This window comes from Empidonax traillii, unplaced genomic scaffold (genome assembly GCF_003031625.1).
Source record: "Empidonax traillii isolate 1590-97213 ecotype Southwest subspecies unplaced genomic scaffold, ASM303162v1 scaffold229:size1690559, whole genome shotgun sequence".
NCBI lineage: Eukaryota > Metazoa > Chordata > Aves > Passeriformes > Tyrannidae > Empidonax > Empidonax traillii.
In genome coordinates this window covers 793,070-818,381 of record NW_020955422.1, presented here as the reverse complement: position 1 = coordinate 818,381, position 25,312 = coordinate 793,070, and the positions used below count along the sequence as shown (strand labels likewise).

The following is a 25,312-nucleotide window of genomic DNA, read 5'->3' as shown; positions in this document are numbered from 1 at the left end:
AATAGTCTGTGCTTGGTTCACCAGTTTTAGACTGGGAATACTTTAGCTATTCCAAATGTGACCAGACTTCAAAGGTTCTTTTTGGAGCAAAATAAATTTCCCCTTTCTTTAATGAGTGATGCATATGGTTACTACAATAGTCTTTAGTTGCCTATCCTCTCTCATGTTAATTTTTGAAGGAAGAATGTTACCCTAAAAAGTGTCACCTTTTTACTTGTCCTATAGCTCCATCTTTTCCCCAGCTTGCATTTATTTATTTATTTTTTAAAGTTACATAGGCTTACTGACCTGGTTTGACATCCACGTGACAGTTGCATTCACAGCTAATTGCGAGTGTGGAAGTTTTGCTGCAGTTTCTTGTGGCTCCCACAAGTCACAAATTTGAATTAAAATGAAGGGTACTGAAATGTATCACCCCTTCAGGTACCAGACTGATTTACTGGTAGTTTCTGGGTTCTGGGGCCATGCCAGATACTTGGACAGACTCATGTTTTGCCTCCTTTGCTAGTGTGAGCGAGGAACACACAATCTCAAGTGGATGACATAAATCAACAAGGTCATTGTTTCTTAATTTATGACCAACAAATAGGCAACTAATGAACCCCAAATACTTCTTTGCTGTATACCTTGTTGCCCTTTGCAACAGAGCACTGCTTGGTTTAAATGATGATGTCGTAAACTCGGCCCACTCTTCCCAGCCATTCCCGTACTGCCTGGCGGACACGGATATCTGTCACGTGGCAAGTCAGCTGGCTGATACAGGGGAACACTGCTGGCTGCAGGGCTGTGAAAGTTTGATCTGGCAGGGCCTGAATCTGGTTGAGAACTGTCAGCACCATGTTGGTCCATGCCTATAAATAAGTTGGACAGAAAGAAAAGACTCTTTAGAAGACCTTCTGAAACAAATGAGCCCATGGGTTGAGGCACAAAATAAGATATCTGGTGGCTACAGCCTCATGAAGAGGACTGAGTAATGCCAGCATATTCATTAATGTTCATTGTGTTTTTCTAATTCACAATCATTACTATAAGTAATTGTTTGACTTTGTACTGCAGGTATCATGCTCACCCTTCATCACCCTTTTTTTGTCCCACAGTGAACGAAGTCTGTCAAGTTTGAAGCTTTCACTAATTTGTTCACTTGGACATGAAAGCAGCAAGTTTCTTTTCAGCAACAGAGACCACTATTTTTGCTCTGGAATTAACAAAAAAACCCTCAAGTACAAAAGCATTGTGACAAGGAGCATGGTGTTTTCAAAAGATTTAAGTGGGCTAGAGCCCTCAGCAGTAAGCAATGATTTTGCTGTAGGTTATCAGTTTTTAAATATTAAGTGCTGCTTTGACCTAAGTCACAGAAACACACTTGAAAGCTGAACTAGTATATGCCTGATAACACTTCCCTAAAGACTGACTTTCTTTTAATAGGACAAAATCAGGTTTTTATCAGTATCAGCTGCTGCAAGATTCAGTGCTCATCATGAAGACTTCTTTATCTAAAAAGGTATTTAATGAAAGGATTATAATAAAATCAATTAAAAATATGTATAGGTATATTTTTATTTATTGCTATTATTATTAGCATTCCACAAGAATGTCCTACCTGTATCTGGGCCTCAGCATCCCTAACAGATATATTCAAGGAGCTGACTGTAGATCCTGAGCGTGGTCTCTTCTCTTGTCTCAGGATCTCTGGACCAGCACTGAATGAATGCCTCATCTGACCTTGATCTATAAGATGTTGTGGCCGCTGGAGCACGGGTGAGTCTGGCCCTCTTGAACCCAGGAGCTCCCCTTTCTTTTCCACTTTGACCTCTTTGGTGAAGGATGTCATGGCCTGCTGTTGCTGCTTTCTCTTCTTGTATTCTGTCATGAGCTTGGAGATGGTTTTGTCAGTGGCTATGGTGTAGATCTTGTTGCCAGCACTCTCCCACCATTCTTTTTTCTTGGTTTGCTCTTTTTTCTCTGGTTTAGGACTTAAGGGTGGGGGGAGCAGCAACATTTCTCCACTCCCTCCTCGAGGCGTCAGGCTGTCTCCCAGTTGGTCCCTGATTTGACTCCGGTCATCCTCCGATGGTGTGTCCTTTCCAGATAGCCCTCCAGTTGATGGGGTGGAAGTTTCTGAGTAAAAAGATGGTAAAATGAAGAAGGAGTCACCTTTGAACACTGAAGGCTCCTCTACATTATTCTCCAGGTCCAGATGCATCTGGATATAGTTGTTGCAGAGTTCCATGCAGAGCTTATGAAGCCGCTTGATTAACCACCCCCAGTCCGCATTGCTGATGGGCTGCACGCTCAGAGATGGTATTCGAGCCCTCCACTGCCTCTTCTCCTTCCCTCGGGGAGGACTGACCTGGGCAGTCTCTTCAAAAATGTCTTCATCTTCTGAAGAACACTGCTGTGATGAGTCTGTGCTTCTCTCATCATCTTCAAAGAGGATCTTTTTCACTTGCTCTGCAGTGATGTTCTCCTGATTTGTCAGGATTGCACAGACCAAGGCATGGAAGTAGATGTTGAAGCTCATTGCTGACTGTCGATACAAGTTGGCAGCTCCACTAATGCCAGACACCTTTTTCAGCAAACACTTCAAACCAGGTCTCGTGTCAAACTCTCTGGCTGTTCTGTAGGAGTCCAGCAGTAAGTCAAAGATGACAGCCAGGTTCTGCATGGAAATGTACCTGAGAAAACCAGCCAACTTGTTTTCTGGTACTTGTATTGTTGTTTTCTCCTCCAAGTTAGAAGGGCCTTTCACAAATTCTTCCAGTAAGATGTCATATAAATTCTGGAGTAGTACTTGGTGGGACAGCAAGCTTACCACTATCGTCCTGAAAGGAATACTTGGTAAACCAAGCATAAGAAGGAAAAAAACCACAGAATATTAAAACGGTGCATTGCACTTTTACTAGGAGTAGAGAACTATATATTGTAAAACCTAATGTGAAAAGTGCAAATGAAAGGGCAAATTTTTACAGCCTTGTTACTAAAGAAGTGGAGAAAGATAAAGCAGTCTAGAATGGTCTTTCGGCTACTCTTTCAAATAGTTTCCTAAAAGAGAAGATTCTTGCATTGGTTAAGCAAAAATTGCCCACAGCAAGCCACTAACGGCACTTATGTAAAGGTGGTATTAAAACAAAACTCTAATATGATTTTTGTCCTTTTCTCCAGTATCTGACACTGAAGGATTAAATATTCTGTTTTTTAATATTCTGGCAGCTGCAAGTATGCTCAGTATTTCAGCCTGCTATAACTGAGGGACTTGCTAACACAGAAGTTACCCATCCACCAACGTCAGACAACCTTAACTTTGGTATGACAAATTGAAGCCAAAACTAGTTTACTATTTGGTTTCCACTTCCACTAATGCCAAGAGTATTTCTGAAAAATAAACCTCAAAGAGCCAATGAACCAACAAATAAACATGTACAGAAACAGCAGCAGTGCAATGCAGCATGCAAAGAAGCTGAAGTCTGGCTGAAGGCACATGTCACTCTTGTGTTTGCTCTTAAGACCAACTTGAACACTGAGAAGCTAGCATGGAAATATGTACTCCTAACCCTGTTTTTCACATACAATACTGGGTATTCTTAGCTGTGCTCCTGTTAGAGAGATGCTGGGAGTTATTCTAGCCCTCACTAATATTTGATTTGCACAGGAGACCCAGGAATGGCAAATTCCTCCAAACAAAGTTTTTAGGTCATTCACCGGTAAGTAACATTGAGAGGCTTACAGGCAAGTAAGGCTTGGAAGAAAGGGTGGACACAATTGTTGTTTGGTATCTCATGGATTTAAAATTATAAAGTGTGGAACCTATCTTAAGGTCTTTAAAAAAAAGTCTTTGCATAAGACTACAGCGGCAATGTTTTAAATGGAGCAGATGCATATAGCAATACTTGTTTCGATGTATGATGGGTTGCGTTTTAATTTGCATGGCTATCAAGTGAGGAAGAGATTTTTCAGTTTGCTTGCAATATTGAACTTTTAGGTCTAACTTAAGGCAAATCTTCATGTAACATGAAAAGTTCAGTTGTAGACCTTTAATATTTTTTGCTGCAAAAATTATTCCACTTTCATTAAACAACTTTCAAAAGTGTTTGGGAATACCAAAATAAGACGTCTAATTTTAATTTTCTTTTTTTTTGAGAAATCATATAAAAATTCAGTTTTGAGAATGAAACATTGAAAAAAAAAATTCTGACTGTTCTTCTTGGGTTAAGTTACTCATGTCAGTTCACGTACTATGATATAGCTGTCAGTGCTGATACATCAGTAAAACTTATCTCACAGTGCTAAAATCTTGACTCTTAACACATATAGTGGAGTTCTTTATGGGGAAGTAGTTTTCTGCTGTAAATATCATTAGAGGCTCTGACTCAGAAAAGCTCTTAAGAACATGTATAAAGTTAAATGAGAGCTTGCAGTGATTTCAAGCAACTAATCCTGTTTCAAAAGCGTAGTCAGGAATGAAGGAGATCTGCTTTCCTTGTAATAGCCAAAAAAGCAATTTACAAGTACAGTGTAAAGCACTGCTCAATCCCAAAACAAACTAGTACAGCAATATAGGTGAAAACACAGTGTCAAAGCTGGTTAAGGATAGTATTTTCTTATTCTGCCCAAAATTTCAAACTGAAATTATGATTATTTTTTAGGAAGAAGAAAAGCTCCCTTACCCCAGCTTCCTGTGAAACGATGCAGCATTAAGGAAACAAAAGCAAAAGGGAGAAGAGAAACCCTGCTAAGGTTAAAGTAAAACTTTTGAAAGGCCACAGTTACTAGCATGCATGACTGGCATATTACTGCACTGCTGTAGCAAATAATGAGAAAAACAGTGGCACAGTCAACTTTTGAGCTATGTTTTGGTGAAAAAATGAGTACTGCTGGGGTAGCACTTGCCTACTGGCATATACACTTTTTGCAGTTGTTTAGACAAAGCGCAGTGTGAGAGCATTCAGAGTTTGTACTAATTGCAAGCTTTATTTATTTATTTGTCTAAAGACAAGCAAGGCCCACACTCCCTTTACAAACAGAGCCTGTTAGATTGCATGGCCTTACGTGCTGTGAGAGGTAAGTACTCCAGTCTTTCGCTCTGCTTTCATTTTAACAAGAATAATAATCTGCTAAATTTTGGATAAAGCAGATATTTCCCCACCACAAACGAAGGGTTTAGACTGTGATCTTAAGCTTTCTTTGTCTCTGCACGGGGCCCTGTGCTCGGAACGCAAGGAAACAGAGCACCTGCTCTCAGGGGAAACTTCTGCAAGCAGTGTAAGAACAGAGACATCTTGTATGGTCTTTCTTCCTGTTCAGCCAAAGAAGGACCATCACATCCCAGCTCCTTGTTGCAAGTAATAGTTTAGATTTGAATGAGATTGCCTGAAGTGGTACAGAAGTAGGTTTGGTATTTTGTAAAAGACAATTTCATGCCATGTATTTCATACCTTGCAATAAAAACACAAACCCTGAATGCAGAATTTGATTCTTGGCCCTACTGACATTACATCAGTTGTTAAAACAACTGAGTGCAAGCAAAGAGAAATATTCTTTGACAGGATCAGATTGTCATGCAAATGCATGAATTTTTGAGGCAGTAACATAATGGAAGGACTTCCACAAAAATAAAGTGCCAAGCAAAATCAATGTTCCCTAGCTCAAATATGTTGACAGTTTTTCATAGCTTTGGATGTGGTCTCTTCAATTTATACTGTTCCAGCTTATCCATTAACTTCTTTCACCTTCTTAATTGAGTAATACTGAATTTAAAAGACCATTAGTGAAGCAGACATTGCACTTGCAAGGTATCATTACAAACATAACAGTGTCACAAAACCTAATTTGATCAGAGTATTCATTTCTTTTTATGAGTTCTAGGGAGAGGTATAGTTTGCCAGACTCAGTTCACATATCTGCAGGGAAATATTTCTATTTTACTTTTAATGACACAGTAGTTTCCTGGTAAGATACTTTACCTTCTCTGGCTATGCCCATTTGGTTTCTTATCTGGTGGCAAGTCAATGATGAGTACACATGACTGGGCATGTTCAAACCCTTCCTTGTTGCTAGGGGTCTTTGGAGAGCACTGAGTCTCCAGCATGAAGACCTAGAAAACAAGTGACATAAAACAGTCAGTTTAGCACTTGCACTGGGTTCTTGGAGGCACCCAAGAATAGGATTATCTAAATTGCAAAAAATCTGTCATATTGAACTATTTTATAGTGATAGAGAGAATGCAAGGTATCCCCCAAGGCAGACCTTCCCTGGAGCATGCTGGTTTGGTAAAACAGTCTCAGAGCAATGAGGCTCTGACAGGCTCTACCTCCAGACATCCATAGAGAACAGGGCAAAGGACAGACATATTTTTCTTTGAACTTGTATAAGGCATAGTACCAAAAGCCAAAACAAGCTTTCTGCTGCCTGTACACTACTATCAGAAAATATCAAGTATAGTGGAGACAAGGACCTGTTTGCATAGTTAGCCCTGTTGCACCTAGAAAGGCTGGTTGTCAGAAGGATTATTTTCAGCCATTAAGATACAGAAATCTAGTATGCAATTCTTTGTGTGTGGATGGTGGTTTAACCACAGCCAGCAACTAAGTGCCACATAGCCACTGCTTCCCACACCCCACACCCACCCCCTTCAAGGATAGGGAAGAGAAACAGGGAAAAGAAAAGGTAAAATCCATGGGTTGAAATAAAAACGGTTTAATAATTTAAATAAAATATAATAATAACAACAACCCCCACCACCACAAAAAGGGAGGCAACAAAAGAAGGAGAGAGAAATGAACTTGCACAGTACAGTTGCTCATCACCCACTGACAGATGCCCAGTCTGTTCCTGAGCAGTCATCAGCCCCTGCCAGCCAACCTGCCCTGTTTACATGCTAAGCGTGACACTCTATGGCATGGAATATCCCTCAGGTTAGTTTCCATCAGCTGTCCCCCTGAGCTTCTTGTGCATCTCCTCCCTGGCAGAGCATGGGAAGCTGAAGAGCCCTTGACTTAGAGTAACCACTGCTCAGCAACAATTGAAACATCAGTGTGTTGTCAACATTATTCTCACACTAAATTCAAACCGCAGCACTCTACCAGCTACTTGGAAGAAAATTAACTCCATCCCAGCCAAAACCAGGACGGTGGGAAATGGGGAAATAACTCAGTTGCTGTAGCTTTGTTTTGTAGCTTCATAGTTGCGGTAAATCCCCACTGAGAAGGACTCAGGGAGTGCCACTGATAGTGTCTACAAGAAAAGTATTAATGCCACATTCCCCGCTTTTTTGAGTTCTGCATCTTTAAAACTTAATTTAAAACATTTTTAAAACATTTTTTAAAACATTTTTTTAAAACATTTTTTTCTATTCAAACAATGTCTGCCACTGCCACATTAATTGTGTGTCTGTGTGTTTCAGATTTTCAAGCAGCATCAAGATATGATTTTTTAAGTCAGAAATTGATACCAAACATCTGTTAGCCGTTTTGATCTAGGTGCTTTCCCATGCTAAAGCTGTCATATGGTATTTAGAGTTTTATGGTTCCCCACAGGTCATTAATTTCAGTGTTCTGTATTTCAAAGAACTTGTTTCATGTAACTACTTCCATAAAATGAATAACCTCCACTGTAGTCAAAAGGACCCTAAGAAAGTTGTCTCAAAGTTTGCTTTGCTAATGAGGAGTTAGTTGTGAGTTTTAAATAATTTTTTAAATATCAGCATTATCTTCTAGTTCCCAGCAACTCTTTTTCTTCTCTGCAACCTATACCTAGATATTTATAGAGTAAAAAAAAAAAAATCTGCATTTCTCTAAAAACTCTGCTTTGATAGGTTAAACAAATCTTGTTTTCCTAATTTAATATCCCCATCTCTGTTCTAGCACATTTTTTGTCCTTTGAATTTATTGTTCTTTAACAGAATAAACAGAAATGTATATGACATTTTAGATGGGGATTCATGGTAACATGTTTCTCTATCAGAAAGGTTTCCACTGATGTATGCTGATGCTGCTAATTACACAATAGGCTCATCATCAGTTCTCCTCAGGTACTCATGCATCTTTCCCCACTCTAGGCATTCCTAATCCCTATTTACCAGGAGACAGTTTTTAGGTTTTATTTTTCTGGGTTTTATAAGTTTTTCTGAATACTGCTATTACATAAGTGTTAGTGTGGTGATGAGGAAGTCCTTGCCTGTAGGGTTTGTGAGGAAGGTGGTGGTAAAAATTTACTTTCATAAAGAAAACCTCCAAGTTTAAAAGGTTCTCTGACTTGCCCTGAAACATCCGTCAGTACCTGCTGTGCCATGGCTCTGATTCTCCAGTATTCAGCTTCAGCACTTGGCGAGAGGGAGGGGGCTGCCACCTTCACTTCACAGGCATCTCCACTAAAGCTTTCAGAACCACTGTGGAAATAGCCCAGCAGGTTCTACAGATGGACAAAACATCAGACTTTCACTCTACGTTAAACAATTCAGTGACTGTAGCAATGTCCAGCCTGTTTGTGTAAAATACAAGATTCAGAGTGACCTGTCCCATTACCATCAGGTGGTCACCTGCCATTCAGCAATTTAATACATCCAGTGTAAAGGCACTACAGCTTCTTATGTACTCTGGTCAGCAGTGACTTAAGAGGATGTTTTGTTTACAAGACAGCCAGTGAGTTGAAAACTAAGCCATATGGAGCATGCAGCTGCAAGGTTAAATAAGCAACATTGTCTTCTGCCTAGTTTTAGTCAATCCAGAGGAAGAAATGGATCAAAAAAGAAGCTTTCACCTACAGAATTCTTCTAATTTCATGCTGGCAAGGTAATTTAAAATAAGTCTGTTAGCTACTAGTTTTGTCTGTATGTTTAGAAAAACTGGTTTCAATCTCCACTGTTGATCCAACATGCTTCACTGTGAATTGACAAATTAACAAAAGCTACCACATAACTTTTAGGCTTCTTTTCCTGGCTCTGTACACAAAAACTTGTCTGAAGAAGAAAAAACAACCTGTCAAAGATTAATGAGTCTATATACAGTGTGATTACATTTTGACTGTTGGTAAAAAGGCAGTTTTACCTTTACTGGCTCCAGAGTGGCAGAGAAGGCATCCTGCAAGGCACAACAGGCAAGCCTCCACATCTCTTCAGTAAAAACAGGCCCTGCTGTCACTAACACGTACCTGCAAGAACACAGGAAAATGTTACCATGTTAAAGCAGGAACTAGACAATTCTTACTTGTAAAGGAACAAGGTTGAAAATCTCCATCTCTGGAAGAGATCAAGGCAGCCTGGAAGGGGTTTTGAGCAACCTGGTCTAGTGGAAGGTGTCCCTGCCCATGGCAGCATGGTTGAAACTAGATGATCTTTAAGGTCCCTTCCAACCCAAACCATTCTATGATTATATGAAAACAGAACAAAAGGCTTATTTAGTAGCTAATTAATGTTATCCAATCTCAGTTGTTATCCTGACCTGGTTTTGTAATTACACTGTAGTTTTGACTTCTTTTCTCCTTTGTTTTTCCTCTTTAAGTACTCATCTTGCCACAAGAACCATACGTTGTCTAAATATATAAATGCAGTGCTTATTTTGATTATGACTGTAATAACCTGAACACTGTGGAAGATATTAATTACCTCTACAGACATGTGAATTCCAATGGAAAAACTCTTGAGTATTTTTGTTAAGGACTGATTATTGACTAACTATATATAAAGTAATGTCCAAGAGTTTTTAATGGGAACCATACATATAGTAATGCCTAAAATCTCAGGCTCTGAAGCACACTGAAAACAGCAAGGAGAGGCTAGTAAGTCTAAAATTCATTATTCAAATAACAAGAGGTAAGATATATTGTGGACATCTTTTGAGATGCTGACCAACTTAATCAGTCCACAAGTTCTTCAAAGACATAGACATTTTTTTTTAATTTTATGCTAAGAGTGAACAGATTGGGTTACCTGATACAAGAGCAGCCAACTCTGGAAATAATTTCTGTTGGTTCTGCTACACAGGCTACCAGCAACTTGAAAAGATCTTTCAGCATAGTATTGATCATATTTTCATAACCAATATCTATAAGGAAAAGACACAGGCTGTTTTTGACATCATTGCCTTTTCATTATAATTAGAGATACACAGTCTTGCTACACTTAAATGCTGTTCAGAGAATTTGCAAAACCAAATTCTTTTTATGCAGGTATTGAAACATGCATTGCATCAAGTTGAAATAAGACAATTCCTTTTGATGTTAACAATATAAAATGTCTGGGCTTAAGTGGTACAGGAGAAATTCTCTTAGATGCTGTTTCTGATGTTCTAGTTCCTTATGATCAAAGTATTTGTATCTTCTTTTGGAAAGTTTACTAAAGACTAGAATGATTTAATTTTGAAGATAACCCTGCTCTGAGCAGGAAGTTACCATAAACTTCTATAAGTCCCTTACAATTTTTTTCCCCATAATTCTTAATCCTACAAAGAACGAAAAATAAAAAATCCTAAACAGAAAATTTTAACCCTCCTCCTCCTCTTATTTTATGTTTCAGCAACCAAAAAGCAATGAAACCATCTCCACAAGTAGCTATCAGTAACGTGTCACTGATGACAGATGACAGTAAAATGACATACCTGAGTGTATGAAATTTTGAATGTGCTCCACTACAAGTTCACAGGAAAGGCCAATGGCATGCTTGAAATTAGCAGATGCTACATCCCAGTAAGAATGGTCACCATGGCTGCGATGGAGCCAAAGAGACATCGTGGGAAGAAGAAGATGTACAACTGCGTAAATGCCAAATCCTGGTCCTTAAAATAAACATAATGAGGGTTGTATATTTTTGCTTACAAAGCCTCCATGCTCAGTAAATTTGCTAAGTTGTTCCAAGCTGAGACCTGGGGTAATGCTAAAGAAAGGAAATTCTGAAACTTTTTTGTGGAATGAGAGTAGTAAGAGTTTCAGATCTAGTTGTGAGATACTATACGAACATTTAGCCAACTGTTCAGGTGCAGTCTCTCCCAGAGAGTCTGCAGGGTTATGTAGTTTTCTCTTTCAATTTCCTAAACACCAAGCAAACATTTTCTGTAACTAGGACATCAATAGAGTACCACACCTCTCTATTTGTGCAATGAATGTAAGAACATGCTCAATATATTCTTACAAGACAACTTTTGTCAACAGAAAAATGCACTAACTGGAACAACAAATCCATTCCAAGAAAATCCCTTTCTACAAGAGAATGTCTCTGTGCAGCTTTAGCATGAGTAGTACACTTTACAGAAGTGGTTTAGAATTCTAAAAGGTTTGGGTCAGGACTCCACTAGCTCATGTTTTGTCAATCCCTTTCATTACCGGGTGTTTTGGCAACGTCCCTCAGCAGTTCAAAGAGCAGATCCAAAGTAGGAGGCTGGTGTTGACGGGGACAGTTGGATATGGCAGTTGTTAATTCTTCCAGCAGAATAATCCAGACATTGATAAGGCCTACAAGTAAAGAAAGGAAGATTAAAAACCATGAGTGAGATACTGCATTGACTACAGGTGAAACTTGCCCTCAAAGTGATGGAAACGAATAAATTAATTAACATAAAGATCATGGGTTCTTGCATGTTTACTCTTGCTGTGTAGTGGCTGTGGGCAATACCCATTTTTGAAACGATAGTCTCCTTTTCCCACCCTTTTTACTAAGTCTGTGTTTTGTGCCATCCTCCTCCACATACACCTTATTCTGGTCTTAGTTTACTTCTCCCTCTAATCCAGTCTCTTTAATCTTGCGTAAAATGTCCCACATAAAGTATATAAGTAAAACCCTACCTCATTATCATTTCAAATCCTGCCCAGAAGAGATTGAACTCATTTAGGTTAAGCTTTTAAGTAAGGCTCCTGAGGTAGCTAGCCATAATTTAACTGGTGACCAAAACTGAACAGTAAAATGTCTCATAAGGTATCATCACACTGCCTCACACTATCTTTCAATCTTAAGAGGTCACAGAGCTGGACAATTGCCAGAACAGCAATTAGGATACAGGTGAGTTGGCAAACGTATCCCCTAAAAGATTATGGGATACAACTATTTTTCAATACAATTTTGAAGATGATTAGGAACTGCTGCCCTTTAATTTTTCACAGATCACTTTAAATACTTTGTATTTAAAGTGATATCATGAATGACTAGAAGGATCTTGCATATTACACTCCTGTCATTATATAGTGTTATTCTTGAGTTAAGTCAAGAAGGCTAGGAGTTTATTAGGCTAAAACGGATTTTACTTTGATTCACCAATAAGCTCATGTTCTCTGCCACTGGTAGCTATGCTGATGTAGTCTGTGTGTGCATGACACTTGCTGGTATCAAATACACTATGAAAATACACTGCAAATATGGCAAAGTAGGCTAAGACATTTTGCCCCATCCTGGTAGCGACTTTGAACTCTAGAGCACCAGATGAAACACTGCCTCCTGTCTTTGTAAAGTCAGTTCACCTAGCAATGTTCTAACACCATTACCATCTAAATAACAAATTGGGTGACAGTTTTAGTGCTTAACTGTGACAAAAATCAAATCAGAAGGTTTCTTTGCTGTAGGATGGCACTTCTAATCACAGAAAGACACTGATAGGCAGAACCACTCCAGAACAGTAGGCAAAGTGTGTTCACCTGAGGTGGGGAGACCCTAGGTCAAGTCCCAAGACTGACTCAAACAGAGGCTTCAATGACTTAGAAAAACCAAACTGAAACCAAACACAAACATAGAAAGAAGAAAGTAAAAGGTTGTTTTGTGAAAAAATAGGACTTGTGATTTTCTGTTTTCAGAGAGCAGCTCTTCTCTCCTTTATCCAGGGTAGCAGTGGAACAGGACAATCCATGTGATGGAAGAGTCTAGATAAAAGTAGGTACCAAGGGCCAGCCTGGTGAGGCATATGAATGAAATGCATTGGAGTCAGCCTGCTTTCTGACAGGTTGGAGCTGATTCTTCGCAGAAGCAGCCTATTTGGAACAGCTCAGTAGTTCAGATATTCAAAAGTGACTGTACTGCTGTGAAGGCCTCCTGAGTTCAGAAGCTGTAAGGCTGCGTTCCCCTACCACTTGGCTCTGCACAGATCTATTTCATCAAACACCTGATTAATCCACAACCTATATAAACCACACAAATAATCAGGAGACAAATGCTGCTTGTTTTTTCTGGAGGTCATGTAGCTTTATATGGACTTCAGAAATTCACTGTTTATTTCAACAGACCACAGGACACAAGTTTGAAAACATTTAAACAATTATTCCCTACCTTTCTAGATTGTAACTAAATACTGATATTTTTTTCTGTTAAGGCAGGCCTGCCAATACCAACCTTAAAAGGTTTTCAGTCCTTTACTTCAGCTGTGGTCTAGAAAGTTTTTTTCTGTTATGTCTCAGAAATATACACTGGTTGTATTATGAATATCAGGATAATCAAAATAATTGTTCATTAAAATATTGTTGTCTTGCCCTAGCAGACAGGTTGTATTTTTCTTATATATGAACTGTATCTTTACATAAAGAAGGCGATGTGATCTGAACTTCCACACTCTGTGTGTGCACATGTGTATGTGTAGACAACAGGGAGACAAATTATGAAGTTTTTGCTTTCAGCAGCTGGCAAAATTTACAGCAACCTGTGGAAGAAGCAATTGATTAATTCTGCACTTACTGCTATCAGTGCACTTACCGGTGTCATCATCAAAGTCAGAAAGGATGCATTCAATACCATCCTCACTGCTGGCTGACTGTTCCTGCGCTCTTCGGGGCAAGTTAACCAGCCGACCACTGAGGAAGATGGGTTTCAAGGGCATTTTATAGATTTTGGCTAACAACTTGGGGAGGGTAGTGGAGAGGAGATAGAGAAAAAAAAGAGAAGATAAGCATATATATGAAAGTTTGTAGAAGCTATCACATACAGCACAAGTACGTAAAATAAAATAAAAGCTACGAAAACACAATTAGAGGCCAGAAGATTAGAGGAAACACCCCAGCATTCCAATTGTTCCAGATTTGCCCCAAGCTTCAGATAAGTTTTCATGGTACGAATAAGCTGCTTCTGTGTTTCAGAGGGTGTAACCCGTTGCTCTTAAGATCTGGGCATTCTCAAGTTGTTTTTTTGCCCCTTTTTTTTTGGGGGGGGGGGGGGGGGGGGGGGGGGGTTGGTTGGTTTGTTTGTTTTGTGGTTTTTGGTCTTTTGTTTGTTTTTGTTGTTGTTGTTGTTTTGATTTGGTTGGGGTTTTTTGTCTTTCATTCCTAACATTGTTTACAGTTACTGTTTAAATAAGAATGAATTTAGCTTTGTATATGTTACTACTAGGTTTTGATTGTTCACATTTTCCCACAGGTTCCCTGGGTGTTTTTATTTCATCAGTTTTCCCACCATTAATTGGCCTACAAGATATGATATTCCTTCAGATATAGTGACTGACCATTTGGCAGTGCAAGTTATTACCATCAGGGTCACCACAGACTTTGCTGGGTTCATGCAAACCATCTCATGACTGATGCAGAGCCTGTAGGCTAGAACTGTTTCCTTCACCAGATTAGTGCCTGTATGAGATTGTTCATCATACCTGAGAACATCTCCTGAGGTAATCAAGCGCAGGAAGGCACAAGTCTGTAGATGCAGATCCTGATCCTGGCACACAGTCACCCATCTCCTTACAGTCTACTTCCCCTGGGGACAGAAAAGGCAGCATTGGGAAGAACAGAAGAATATAAACAAACATAGAATTCTTTTTCCTTTTTCATTCACTTATGCCTTAATACCTGAACAGAAGCCAGAAAACATTCTTTGTTTGATCATCTTAGATGACAACCAGATGACCCCCACACAAACAATACAGTAATACTGGTCACTGCTGGCCCACAAACTTGTATATGAATAAATGTTTTGATACAGATATGCCTATTTAACGACTCTTCAGTAAAGTGTTTGGGAGTTCTTATAATCATATATTATATTATCTGGTATATCGATCCACTTCACTTTATTCCAAGGGTATTGTAATTACTTGCTCATATATTCTTATTCTTTGCTCAATTACTATACTCATTTTTTTCCTATTCATTTGTACCTCAGTGCCCTGGAAAGTTTTTATAGCACAAGTTCTTCCTTTTAGTTTATTTAGTGCTTAAATACATCGTTTTATATTTTGTGCTACTATATTTCCTTCTGCTGTCTAATTCAGGTGTCAAGGTCTCACAGTTTCAACTGTATGATATATATCCTCAGGCTAAAAACTGCTAGTATTACCAGCTCTATGACATCAGCAGACTCTCTCTTTCAGGTCAGCTTCATTAAGTGAATTCAATAAGCAGAGCAGTTCCAAGGCATCCTGCTGCAGAGCTCCTCTCTGGATAACTCCATTCATTCCACCATTTTCCTGTCTGCACAGTCTGTTTTCCTCCCCTGTCAGCCAGTGTTCTGTCCACCTTAGAATACTTGGCTTACAACCATTTTTCCATTTTATCCAACTACTTTCAATTCAGTGCCAAATTTGAAACTTTACTAAATGCCTATACACATAAACATTCTGTTGTCTTAAGAGCTATTCCTCTCAGAAAAACCACAAGATAAATATTAAATCCTTTTATTAAGTCCTACTTTATTCTCCTTTCACTATATTTATTTGTTTCTTCTATGCCCTTAATGATTCCCTCCATAACGTATTTTAAAGTTTTGTCCACTATTGAGATCAGCCAAGTCAGCCAGTGAAGTTTGAAACCTTTAGTTCTACAATAAAATGCACACATAGTATGGTATTTGCTGAAGTATCCCATAGTCCTACACCTTTAATTAAAAAAAACATCTTGCTTTTTGACATGTGACCACAAAGGGGTCAAAATTATCTCATGTAACTAAGAAACCTAAAGAAACATAAAGACAGGTTTTTGAAGTCTCCAGAAGAAACATGAGTTCCCTCTATTGGTATTGGACATGCAAGTTTATTTCTCTTTTGTAGTAATTATGGTCTGTTATCACAAGTTGAATTCTGCCTCCATTTAAATCAATGGTGAAATAGCTTAGTAAGATAAGAGTAAAGACTAGATTTGCTGCAGTTAGGTGCTTCGTTTAGATCAAAGGGAGTTATTTACAGACAGAAACCTCTGTGAATCAATATACATATAGAAACCAAAGGTCTAATTTTACCACTCATTAAAAGTTCTGTAATTTAGATAACCAAAATACCCCATCATTGTCACAGTTCAATGAAAAGTGTCGAATTCTAATGATCAGGGCAAGCATGGGCGATCAGAATGACCCTGCATTTCTCTTTGTTCTGAATTTTGGCGAAGCACCACAATTACTCTGCAGGGTCACCTTAGCATGATGTTCTTGGTCTCTGCTGCCCTCAGTAACACAACACAAAGCACAGGGACAGTGGTGTCAGTTGCAATGCTCAGGACCTCACAGAAGGTTCGGCAGGTTTTCAGCAGTGCATATGCCAAACTACTGCTGCTGAGGTGGGCAAGGATATAAAGGAGACGTGCCTTTGACCTCTGAACATAAAACATACCCTATTCTGTGGCAGACACTCCCTGGTGTCTCTGCACAACGCCAGGCCATTTCTGCAATATTCTAGGTGGTGGGTTTGCTTCACCTTTTATTATTTAAATTAATGTAAGCAAGTTCTGCTGCAAATTAAGATCAGATGAAGCAGATACTTAATAGTGAGATGCATTTTTGCTGCTATAAAAACTTGAAGAACTGAGAGTATTAAAAATGTTTGTCAAATAATCCCTCAGTCTCGATTTTATTTTTTTTAAGCATTGTGGACTCATGTTCTTCATTTTCTCTCTCTCTTCTACCATACTATGTATTACACAACTGAATTATCCTCTTCTTCAGGATCAAGTTTGAAATACCCTGACTTAATAGGAAAGGAAAATATTTACCCAGTCCTTTGACAAACTTCATAAGGCACATAATATAACTGGTGGCAGCATTGGCAAAGACCTGGATGCTGTCTGTGTTTAGAAATGCTTCGAAGACATCAAACACCGGAGCCTGGCGTTTCCCTGTGGAAATAAAAATATGAGAACTCTTCCCCAGTTGCCACAAAAATGATTTTCCAACCATTTTTCAAAAATTAAATTGAATCTGTAGAATCTTTTCTATTCTGAGCAGAGACAGAAATCATCTTAAAAGTAAAACCTTCTCTTGCTCCTGAGGCAACTCATGTAGCCTTTCGTAGAAAGAGATACAGAATCCCTCCTTTGCCTAATCTATGACAAATACTAGTGTATGCCTGTCCAAATGGTAAGAGCAGGTTTGAGCTCTTGAACTCAGTTCAGTAGCTAATACTTCTGTTTGGTGGAGGTTTATGTTTATTTTCTAGTTCAGTTTTTGATAACTGCCAAGAGGACATCAATCACACAGAAAACTATTCAGACCACACAGTAACAAAATAGCCTTGTTTTTCCCAAGTAGATTATCAATCTTCAAAAGCTGTGTACACCTGCATTTAGCCATCAGTTATAACAGATCTCAAAGACAAAGTTTAGGAAGAAACCCATATCCCTTACACATGACTTGTAACATTTAAAATACCTTTGAATGGGGCAAAAGAACAGAATGAAATTATTTTCCCCTATTACTCCATTTCCATACAAGCAAACATCTCTGAGAGGGGTGCACATTCTTGCAGCACTAGCAATCTGAAAATCTTGTGATCAAACTACCTGGACAAGCACTTGTCTAGATTATCACACTAAGTTACCATGATATTTAAGAGCACTAGGTTTCACACAATAAGGAAGACAGTCCACATGAGACATGCTGGTTGTATACAGTCTGCTTCCCTTTCTTGAGCAGGACAGTGACCAGGGCTCAGTCAAGCTCAGCCTCCACTACTGTGTTGCTCGAAATTATTCATGTAGGTTTGAAGCATTTCTTTCTCATTCTACTCATCTGTCAGAATCTGGAGGCCAAAAAGTCAGAACAATACCTCTGCTTTCCCTTCCCCTTTCAACTAAGAAGTCAGATACTTGAGTTCAGTTCTGGAGTATTGCAGTGCCACTGTTCAGTTAGGGCATTTAAATATATTTAGTTACTGTGTCCCCCAGGGAATCTAAAATACATATGGAACAGTCATTGCAGTAAGTCCTTACCCATAGAGTATTCTCCTACAAGGTACTCTTTAACCTCTGACTTGCTGCTGCTGTGCACTGTTTCCAGGGCACTGAATAGGGGTCTCCATCCTGACTGGATCTGGGTAGAACACATTTCCACCAACTCTCCTATAGAGGTGACCACCTGCAGACAGTGTAAGAGGGGTTAAAAGAACAAAATCAAAAACCAGAACTGATATATAGATGGATCTTCAGAAGGAATGACAATGTCTTCAAACAGATTCCTAGATTTCACTAAGTCTAGACTAATTTATTATTTAAACTTCTTTAGATAATAGAAAAGCTTTATTTAATTGCTTTAAAGCCAGGTGTACTGTCTCTGTGCTGTACCACAATGCTGGCTTAGGTAGGCAGAGCACTCTCAATTCCTTGAAGATCATTAAGGGACAGCATTTGAAGGGAATTTGAGAAACATTCAGGTGGACCAAGTGCACTCTGGAAACCACTCTTCTTACGGGCATGGTAGGCCAAATACAGACACCCCGATCAGAACTGACTTGCCTGGTCTTGGACATCCTCATCACACAGCTCTAGCTGCATGATGCGCTCAAAGGGGCGGAAAAGCGCCTCGTTAAAGTGAAAGTGAGAAGGCTCATTCCAGTCCATCAGCACTTCAGTCAGGATGTCATGGATGAAGGAGACAGCCTTCCGAGACACATGCCTCTCCTTATGACAGGCAGCCTGCAGGGAAAGAAGAAGTATTAGAGTATGTGCAAGAGAAAACATTTGGTTTTAGTGAGACACTTTCAAGGGAGGTAAGCACTTCATGTTGCTGAACCCTAAAAGTGGCTTCACCACTGATGTTACTAGGGATCCCACTACACTGAAAATGAGGGAGTACTGCCACGGAAACAGATGACTGAGACTCTGAGTTGCTGGGAGTTCCACAGATGCATGAAGGTTTGTAAACAATTCCAAAAGTACAGAGTTAAAAATAAATAAATTAAACACTAAACCCCACAGAACAGAACTCATGTGGAACACTGTCTTTTGTTTCTACTGGGTGACCATTTTTGCCTTCAAAAAGGGAGTTTCTGCAAATATCCACCATACCTATGTAGGCATGAACAAGTGCCACTTACTTGGCTATTTATGGAACTTCAAGGTTCTTGACACTTTTGGAAGAACTGTTATAAAATTAAAGAACAGTGAATCTGAATATAAAGTTACCATTTTAAGCAACTATGTAGGTTATCCTTTCTGTGATGTTATTTTTTACTGATAATGCCCTCATCTTCACTGAAGTCAACCCAAAAGTCTGATCACTCCTGCATCTGAAAACATAGACGGTACTTGAATTTAAAACTGGTGCGGGATCTTAAAAGACCCTAAAGTGTTCAAAACATGCAAAGTATTTAAAGATATCTCAAGGTGTTATACAAAGGCAAGGAGAATGCTGGTTTTCAAGATAAAGGGCTGTAAAGCATACAACAAAACCATTCTTTGTTATTTTTACTTCACTTTAGGGATTCCATTGAGACTTCCTGATGTGTGATCTCTGCTGTGAGATGGTCCACATATTTCACAAGTCAATGAAAGAAAGTGCTATGGTAATTTACTAAACAGCTCATCTTTAGACTTCAGATAAGCATGCTTCCACCAGACCTGGACAAATGACACTACACACCTCATCAACAGAAAAAAAGTACTGCACATTTATTCATACCAATGATACAAATCCAAAAGCTCTAAGAAGCCAAGACACCAGTATCTCATCAAAAAAGACTGAAAATTCGACTGAGGAAATGTCATTTGTTATGACTGAAATCCATTTTGTGTCTGCTACTGGCATGCCACTGAGCAGTGTTCACCAGGAAGCAGAAGGAAAGGGAAAAATGTCATAATCCTTCCAGCTGAGCTGGTTTTATGCAGGAAAAGAAACCTGCATGCTTTTAGGGGAAGACTTGATGGAGGAGTTACTTATAGCCTCCTGGTGTGGTTTCAGTTTTTTCACCAGACACATTTTTCATCATATTGAAAAAATCCAACACCCTGTCCCTGGTCCTGCCCATTTCAGTTACTTAAAAGCACAGTCCTTTGTGGCAGTATTGCAGTATATGACACAGTTTATACAACACCTAGCAGATTTGAAAACGTTGAGGGTTGTTATACATTTTAAGAGCTGCCAAGCCTTCTCCATCTTTTTCACCTCTATCATCTCTTCCACACATTCACATTTTTGTTCCCCATTCCTACCTCTACAAGGTGAGGTGCCACCAGGCTCCAGCAGCGCATGAGGTGGAGCAACGGGCGAGATTTACTCCTTACAATTCTGAGCATGGCATCACCAAGTCGGAACAAGTGAAGTGCACTTCTCCTGTCCTGGGTAGATTTTACTTCCCCTACAAGAAAGTATAAGAAAATAAATGGAAGCTAAGCATCAGCTGTTCCTCCATCGGTAAATGTCTAAATTGGAATTGAAATCAGGTTGAAAATTATTTCTTAAGTCAGGAGGGGTTTAAGGAGGGATGAGAAAAAGGAAAAAAAAAAAAAAACCCAAAAAAAAACCCAAAGAAAAACGCAGCCTATACCTGTGTAAGTAAAAGAACAAGAGATGGATCCATGTTTTAAGAACAACTTATTAAACATAATTTATTTTGATTTAAGTGATCACTCCTGTTTTTTGCAAACGTATTAAAGACAAAGTCCTAGAGAAAAACTGCAGAAAAGTTAAGCAAGTAGTTAAATAATTGATAGTAAGACTCAAAATGGTAGTTACAAAAGCCTTTGGTGACATCTACAGGAAAGAATATAAAATGCAAATTATTTAGTTTGGGTACTTAATTTTGTATTCCTTATCAAGCAAAGGATACAAAGAACAGAATGTGAGAAAATGCTTTTCTGTTCCCCAGTCACTTGTTATTTGCTGTTGAAAGGGATTCATCTTCCATTGTTCTTATAAAATTTGGAAAGACATTTCATTTCCTCATTAAACATATACTGGTGCTTTTATCTCTGATGAGATATATAATCAGGGGACATACCACTTTTAAAATAAAAAATTGCACTTAATTGCTCTATCCCGATTTTAATTTCATTATTGCTTACTACTGTTGATTGACTACTACATACATGACAAGAGGATAGCTATTAAAACTAGTTATGAATGTTGAGGTCTGGAGACAAAGCAAGAGCAAAAAACCAATCAACTTGAAGTGTCATATCGGCAAATGACAAACAGCACTTCAGGGAAAGGGGAAACCGATTAAACTGGAGACATATATCAGATAAAATCCATGTCTGCTACAGGGCAGAACAAAACCTGTATGAGTAATTTAGCTTCTACAGGCACAGTATAAATTTAAGTGAAAGATCTTCCTTTGTGCTCAATCCTTCTGATCTATTTGAGACAGTGATGAAAACAACCATTTGTACCATAAGGTACATGCCCCATCCACTCTGTTGGGGAAGAGCAAGCAGGACAAATCCCACTGCTTTATTTAACACTCTTCATTTGTGTGCTTTGTTCACCTATTACCCATTTTCTGAACACTTCTGAAGTTATCCCACTGTCAAGCATCTAACCTAAATCCACTGTCTTAGGTCCACATTCGCTCAAGTTTCCATACTGGACTAGGCTCCAAAGTGAAGTTGTGATTAAGTATCTGTGGATAATTAAAACCCCCAAAGTCCAAGAATTAAATGAATGCTCTCTGAAGTGCTTCAAAGCAGATGTAGATGTGGTCCCTGCCTCAAAAAAATGCTAAGCCTTTTCTAAAGACTTAGAATTGTTCCTACAGAGAGATCTTGTTAGACTAAATTCTGTGTTTTATTTATACCTTGAAATTTCAATTGGAAAAAATCAAAACTGTAAGGACACATAGTAAGTCCTGTAAGCAGTACAGTTGTATATGAAACACTTTGTAAGGGATCTTCAGGTGACTTACCTGGCATTGCTAGTGAGTAATCAACTGTATCTGTGACTGAATGGAAAAGCTGAGCCTGAGAAGCCTTCTTGAGCTGGTAAAGGAAGCCTGCCAGTGCCGTCAAGTTTAACTTGTCAGCAGCATCTTCAAAGAGCCTATAAGTAAAGAACAGAGTCCAACTGAAAAATTAATGAGATGCAGACTTCAATGTGTATGTAAGAAGAAAACTCTTATCTGTTATGGCTGCTATGTGTGGCCTTTGATGACACATTGGGTTATTGAGGGTTTTTTCTTTTATATAGTACTACAGAAAGACTTCAATCCAGAAGCCTTATTAATTGAAGGACTGCTGTGGGACCAACCAGAATCTTTTGAGATCCAACTATGGCACTACAACAAAAAGTCACTTTTTCAAAGCAGCTCATGGACCACTAATGAAAAAACCAAACCGTTAGAACATTCCCAATCCTCACAACATAGATCATCATAGCTTCACTGACAAACACCAGTTTGCTCCATCTGAAGTCACAGAGCCTTACATGAAAAACAAATGAATTCAAGTCTTAGATCTAAAGTTATTGTACCTGAATTGCTATTTTGGAACATTGTACTGGTTTTGGCTGGGGTAGAGTTAATTTTCTCACCATGCCTAGTACAGAGCTATGTTTTCATTAAACTACAACAAATATAAGCCAGAGTCCTTATTTTCAGCTGCAGTGAGCCCTTCAGATTTACCAGTTAAAATCTGGACACTTAAAAATCAAACATGCTTACATAGGAAGTGGGTTCCACAGAGACTACAGTGAAATTTCATATGGTGCAGCCAGAAATTGACAAAAATACGATCTTCTGACATTGCTTTTCATGAAAAACTTTCTATTGTCCTAGGAAACTGGAGATTGAGTCCTAATAAATGTGCACACTGAAGTAAAAGCGTAGATATCAAACCTGCCTCATTAAGTACTGCTATTCTCTGCTCTTCAGAACCAAGTTGTATTGTGAGCTTCCTAAATAAAAGATACTTTCCATGCCCAGAGTCAAACTTCTACAAGCAGTTCATGCATTACTTTTGGATCTGAATTTACAAATAACAGCTTCCTATGGGCAGAGATCAAGATGTAAAATGTCATCTGGAGAAAAAAAGATGATAATTACAAGCATGCAAACCCAGCAAATTTTCAACTCTAGCCTGGGCTGCTTAAAAAATAGCAGAAATAACATAAAAGTTTGTGACACATATCAGTTAGCAGACCATGATGAAGGGACACTTAACCTAGACACTCTGTGACCATGCTTGGTGGTTCTTTCTCCTCTGGACACACTGGGGATACCTGAAAAACTGTCCACACAGTCCTGACAGAAGCAGCTGCTTTCTAACTGACACAGTCTTATCACTTAGTCCTTTCTTGTCAGGATAAGACACCCACTTATTTTGTTTGCTTTACTGAATACAATAGATTCATTCACATGCAAGAAATAAATCCATCACTCTCAGGATGCATTTGATTTATGTGGCATATTCACTGCTGTGCACAGACATACTCAGCTCAGTAATTGCAGGGCAGGTACTGCAGAGATGAAAAAAAAAACAGTCTTTTAGAAACTGCTGGTTGTGACAAACATGCAGTCCTCTTGTGAAATTCAGCTGAAGCAAGTGGCTGCAATGAACAAAGATTAGACCAACTGCAGCAGAAAAAAGGTCATTTTGGTACTGTTTTGGGAACAACGATTCTGGTTCCTGACAGCACTGTTTTTACCTGTCAGCTTGTGTGGAGAGCGTGAGAACAGCCTTGGCAGCACTGGTCCCACATAGCAGACTGCCTCCACGGAATTCAAAAGCTCTGCCCTTACTGTTGTCCTTGATGAGATCCTGGATAGAAACTGGCTGAATGACAGGATGGCTGCTCAGGGTGCTCTCTGGCTCGGGGGTGAGTGCCTGAGGAGAGTCACCAGGTTCAGAGTCCAGGTGTAGCCCTCCAGGTGCCTGCTGTGACTGGGTGATGGTAAGGGAGGGCTGGGAAGCACCATCACTGAAGTGGGTGTGCTCCAGAGTGCTGATGTATTCGCATACCCTGAGAACAAAAAGGAGAAGTGAGAGACGAATAAACACCCCAAAACATCAACTCCTCCTCCCACTAATCACAGGCTCACTGAAGAAATGCTTGGGTCTGTACTCCAGAGTACTCTTGTCTACCACACAGCCCCATAAGTGGGAGAAGCCAACTGACATGGAAACCTGCTGCCAATTCGCAGGCACCGATTTCTACATCTGAATCACATACAATGCACAGAACATTTTCCTCAAACCATGAATAGACAATCTTTAACTCTCAGACCACACATGGATAACCTTTCTTCTTACAACCTTTGACCTCCCATGTGCCTAGATAGCATATAGATTGGTGGAGGTGCCGCAAAAGCCCATTTAGATTCCTGGGTCTGGTACAGTCTTCTGGTAGCTTTGAAGTTTCTAAGTAATGATTTTTGTCTCTGAATAGTGGTGGAAAACTGCACCATCTTGTCTTTTACAGATGTTGGCAGTTAATTCAAACACTGTTTATATAGAACGCCCACAGAGTCTATCAAGCCCTTTTTCTCAGTCCGTTACTTTCAGGCAACGTAGTATAAATTCTGATTATTTTTTGAAAGCTAGTAAGTACCTGAACACATGAGGCCAACAGTCTTGATTGTGGCTTCCCATCTCCAGACCCACATTAAGGACTGCATCCATACACAAAACATGAGCAGTGTGCAGGCAGACTCCCTGCATTTTCCCCATCTGCTCCAGTTTCTGCTCCACTTTCTGTTTCACTGCAGCATGGGAAAAAAAAATAAGTTTCTCCAGCTTTTAAGCAAACACTGGTGCGTATACAGGGTGATGGCAAAGTATTACACACTGAAAGCTATAAAATCCATGAATTTAGACAAAAAACAAACCAGAGAAACCCATTTCTTCCTAATAAACTTAAGGTAGTTTTAAAATAAAAATCCCTTCTGACTGATCCTATATAGAAGAAGAAAAATCAATGCTAGATTCACATCTTGTTGCCCACAGAACAGTAACAGATTGCCAGTGACATTACATATTTCTCTTCAGAGACAGTTGGCTGGCTATTTACCTATTTTTAACAAAATCTTCTTTGCTATGGAAAAAAAAGCATTTGTGGATTTCTTATCTACTCTCATACATAAGTTTCACCAAAGAGTTTTTGTTAATGGATACGCTTTTCAAAGCAAAACTAATCTTGATCTGAATTACAAGCATTTGGACCCATTTTTTCCTGAGAATCCTTGAAAAGCTTAATTTTCATGCTGCATTGGATCAAATTTTGAAGCTTTGC

At 39.1% G+C, this 25,312-nt stretch overlaps 1 protein-coding gene across 5 annotated transcripts in view; it reads right to left on the bottom strand.

Annotated features, from left to right (window-relative positions):
* Positions 1 to 288: 288 nt before the first annotated feature.
* The window catches only part of ARFGEF3 (ARFGEF family member 3), an 82,159-nt gene continuing 57,135 nt past the window's right edge, over positions 289 to 25,312 (bottom strand). For 3 of the 5 annotated variants that reach the window (XM_027888050.1, XM_027888055.1, XM_027888053.1), the window contains 18 exons: positions 24,632 to 24,782; positions 23,729 to 24,043; positions 21,993 to 22,126; positions 20,302 to 20,447; positions 18,607 to 18,786; positions 18,085 to 18,229; positions 16,870 to 16,992; positions 14,544 to 14,647; positions 13,658 to 13,802; positions 11,311 to 11,439; positions 10,590 to 10,766; positions 9,923 to 10,037; positions 9,042 to 9,144; positions 8,275 to 8,406; positions 5,961 to 6,091; positions 4,665 to 4,673; positions 1,601 to 2,834; positions 289 to 851 (listed from right to left, as the gene is read on the bottom strand). In XM_027888050.1, coding sequence (XP_027743851.1) covers positions 660 to 851; positions 1,601 to 2,834; positions 4,665 to 4,673; positions 5,961 to 6,091; positions 8,275 to 8,406; positions 9,042 to 9,144; positions 9,923 to 10,037; positions 10,590 to 10,766; positions 11,311 to 11,439; positions 13,658 to 13,802; positions 14,544 to 14,647; positions 16,870 to 16,992; positions 18,085 to 18,229; positions 18,607 to 18,786; positions 20,302 to 20,447; positions 21,993 to 22,126; positions 23,729 to 24,043; positions 24,632 to 24,782 — 3,665 coding nt within the window. In that variant the 3' untranslated portion in view covers positions 289 to 659. The remainder of the gene's footprint in view (positions 852 to 1,600; positions 2,835 to 4,664; positions 4,674 to 5,960; positions 6,092 to 8,274; positions 8,407 to 9,041; positions 9,145 to 9,922; positions 10,038 to 10,589; positions 10,767 to 11,310; positions 11,440 to 13,657; positions 13,803 to 14,543; positions 14,648 to 16,869; positions 16,993 to 18,084; positions 18,230 to 18,606; positions 18,787 to 20,301; positions 20,448 to 21,992; positions 22,127 to 23,728; positions 24,044 to 24,631; positions 24,783 to 25,312) is intronic. The other 2 variants (XM_027888052.1, XM_027888054.1) reach the window with 1 other exon arrangement.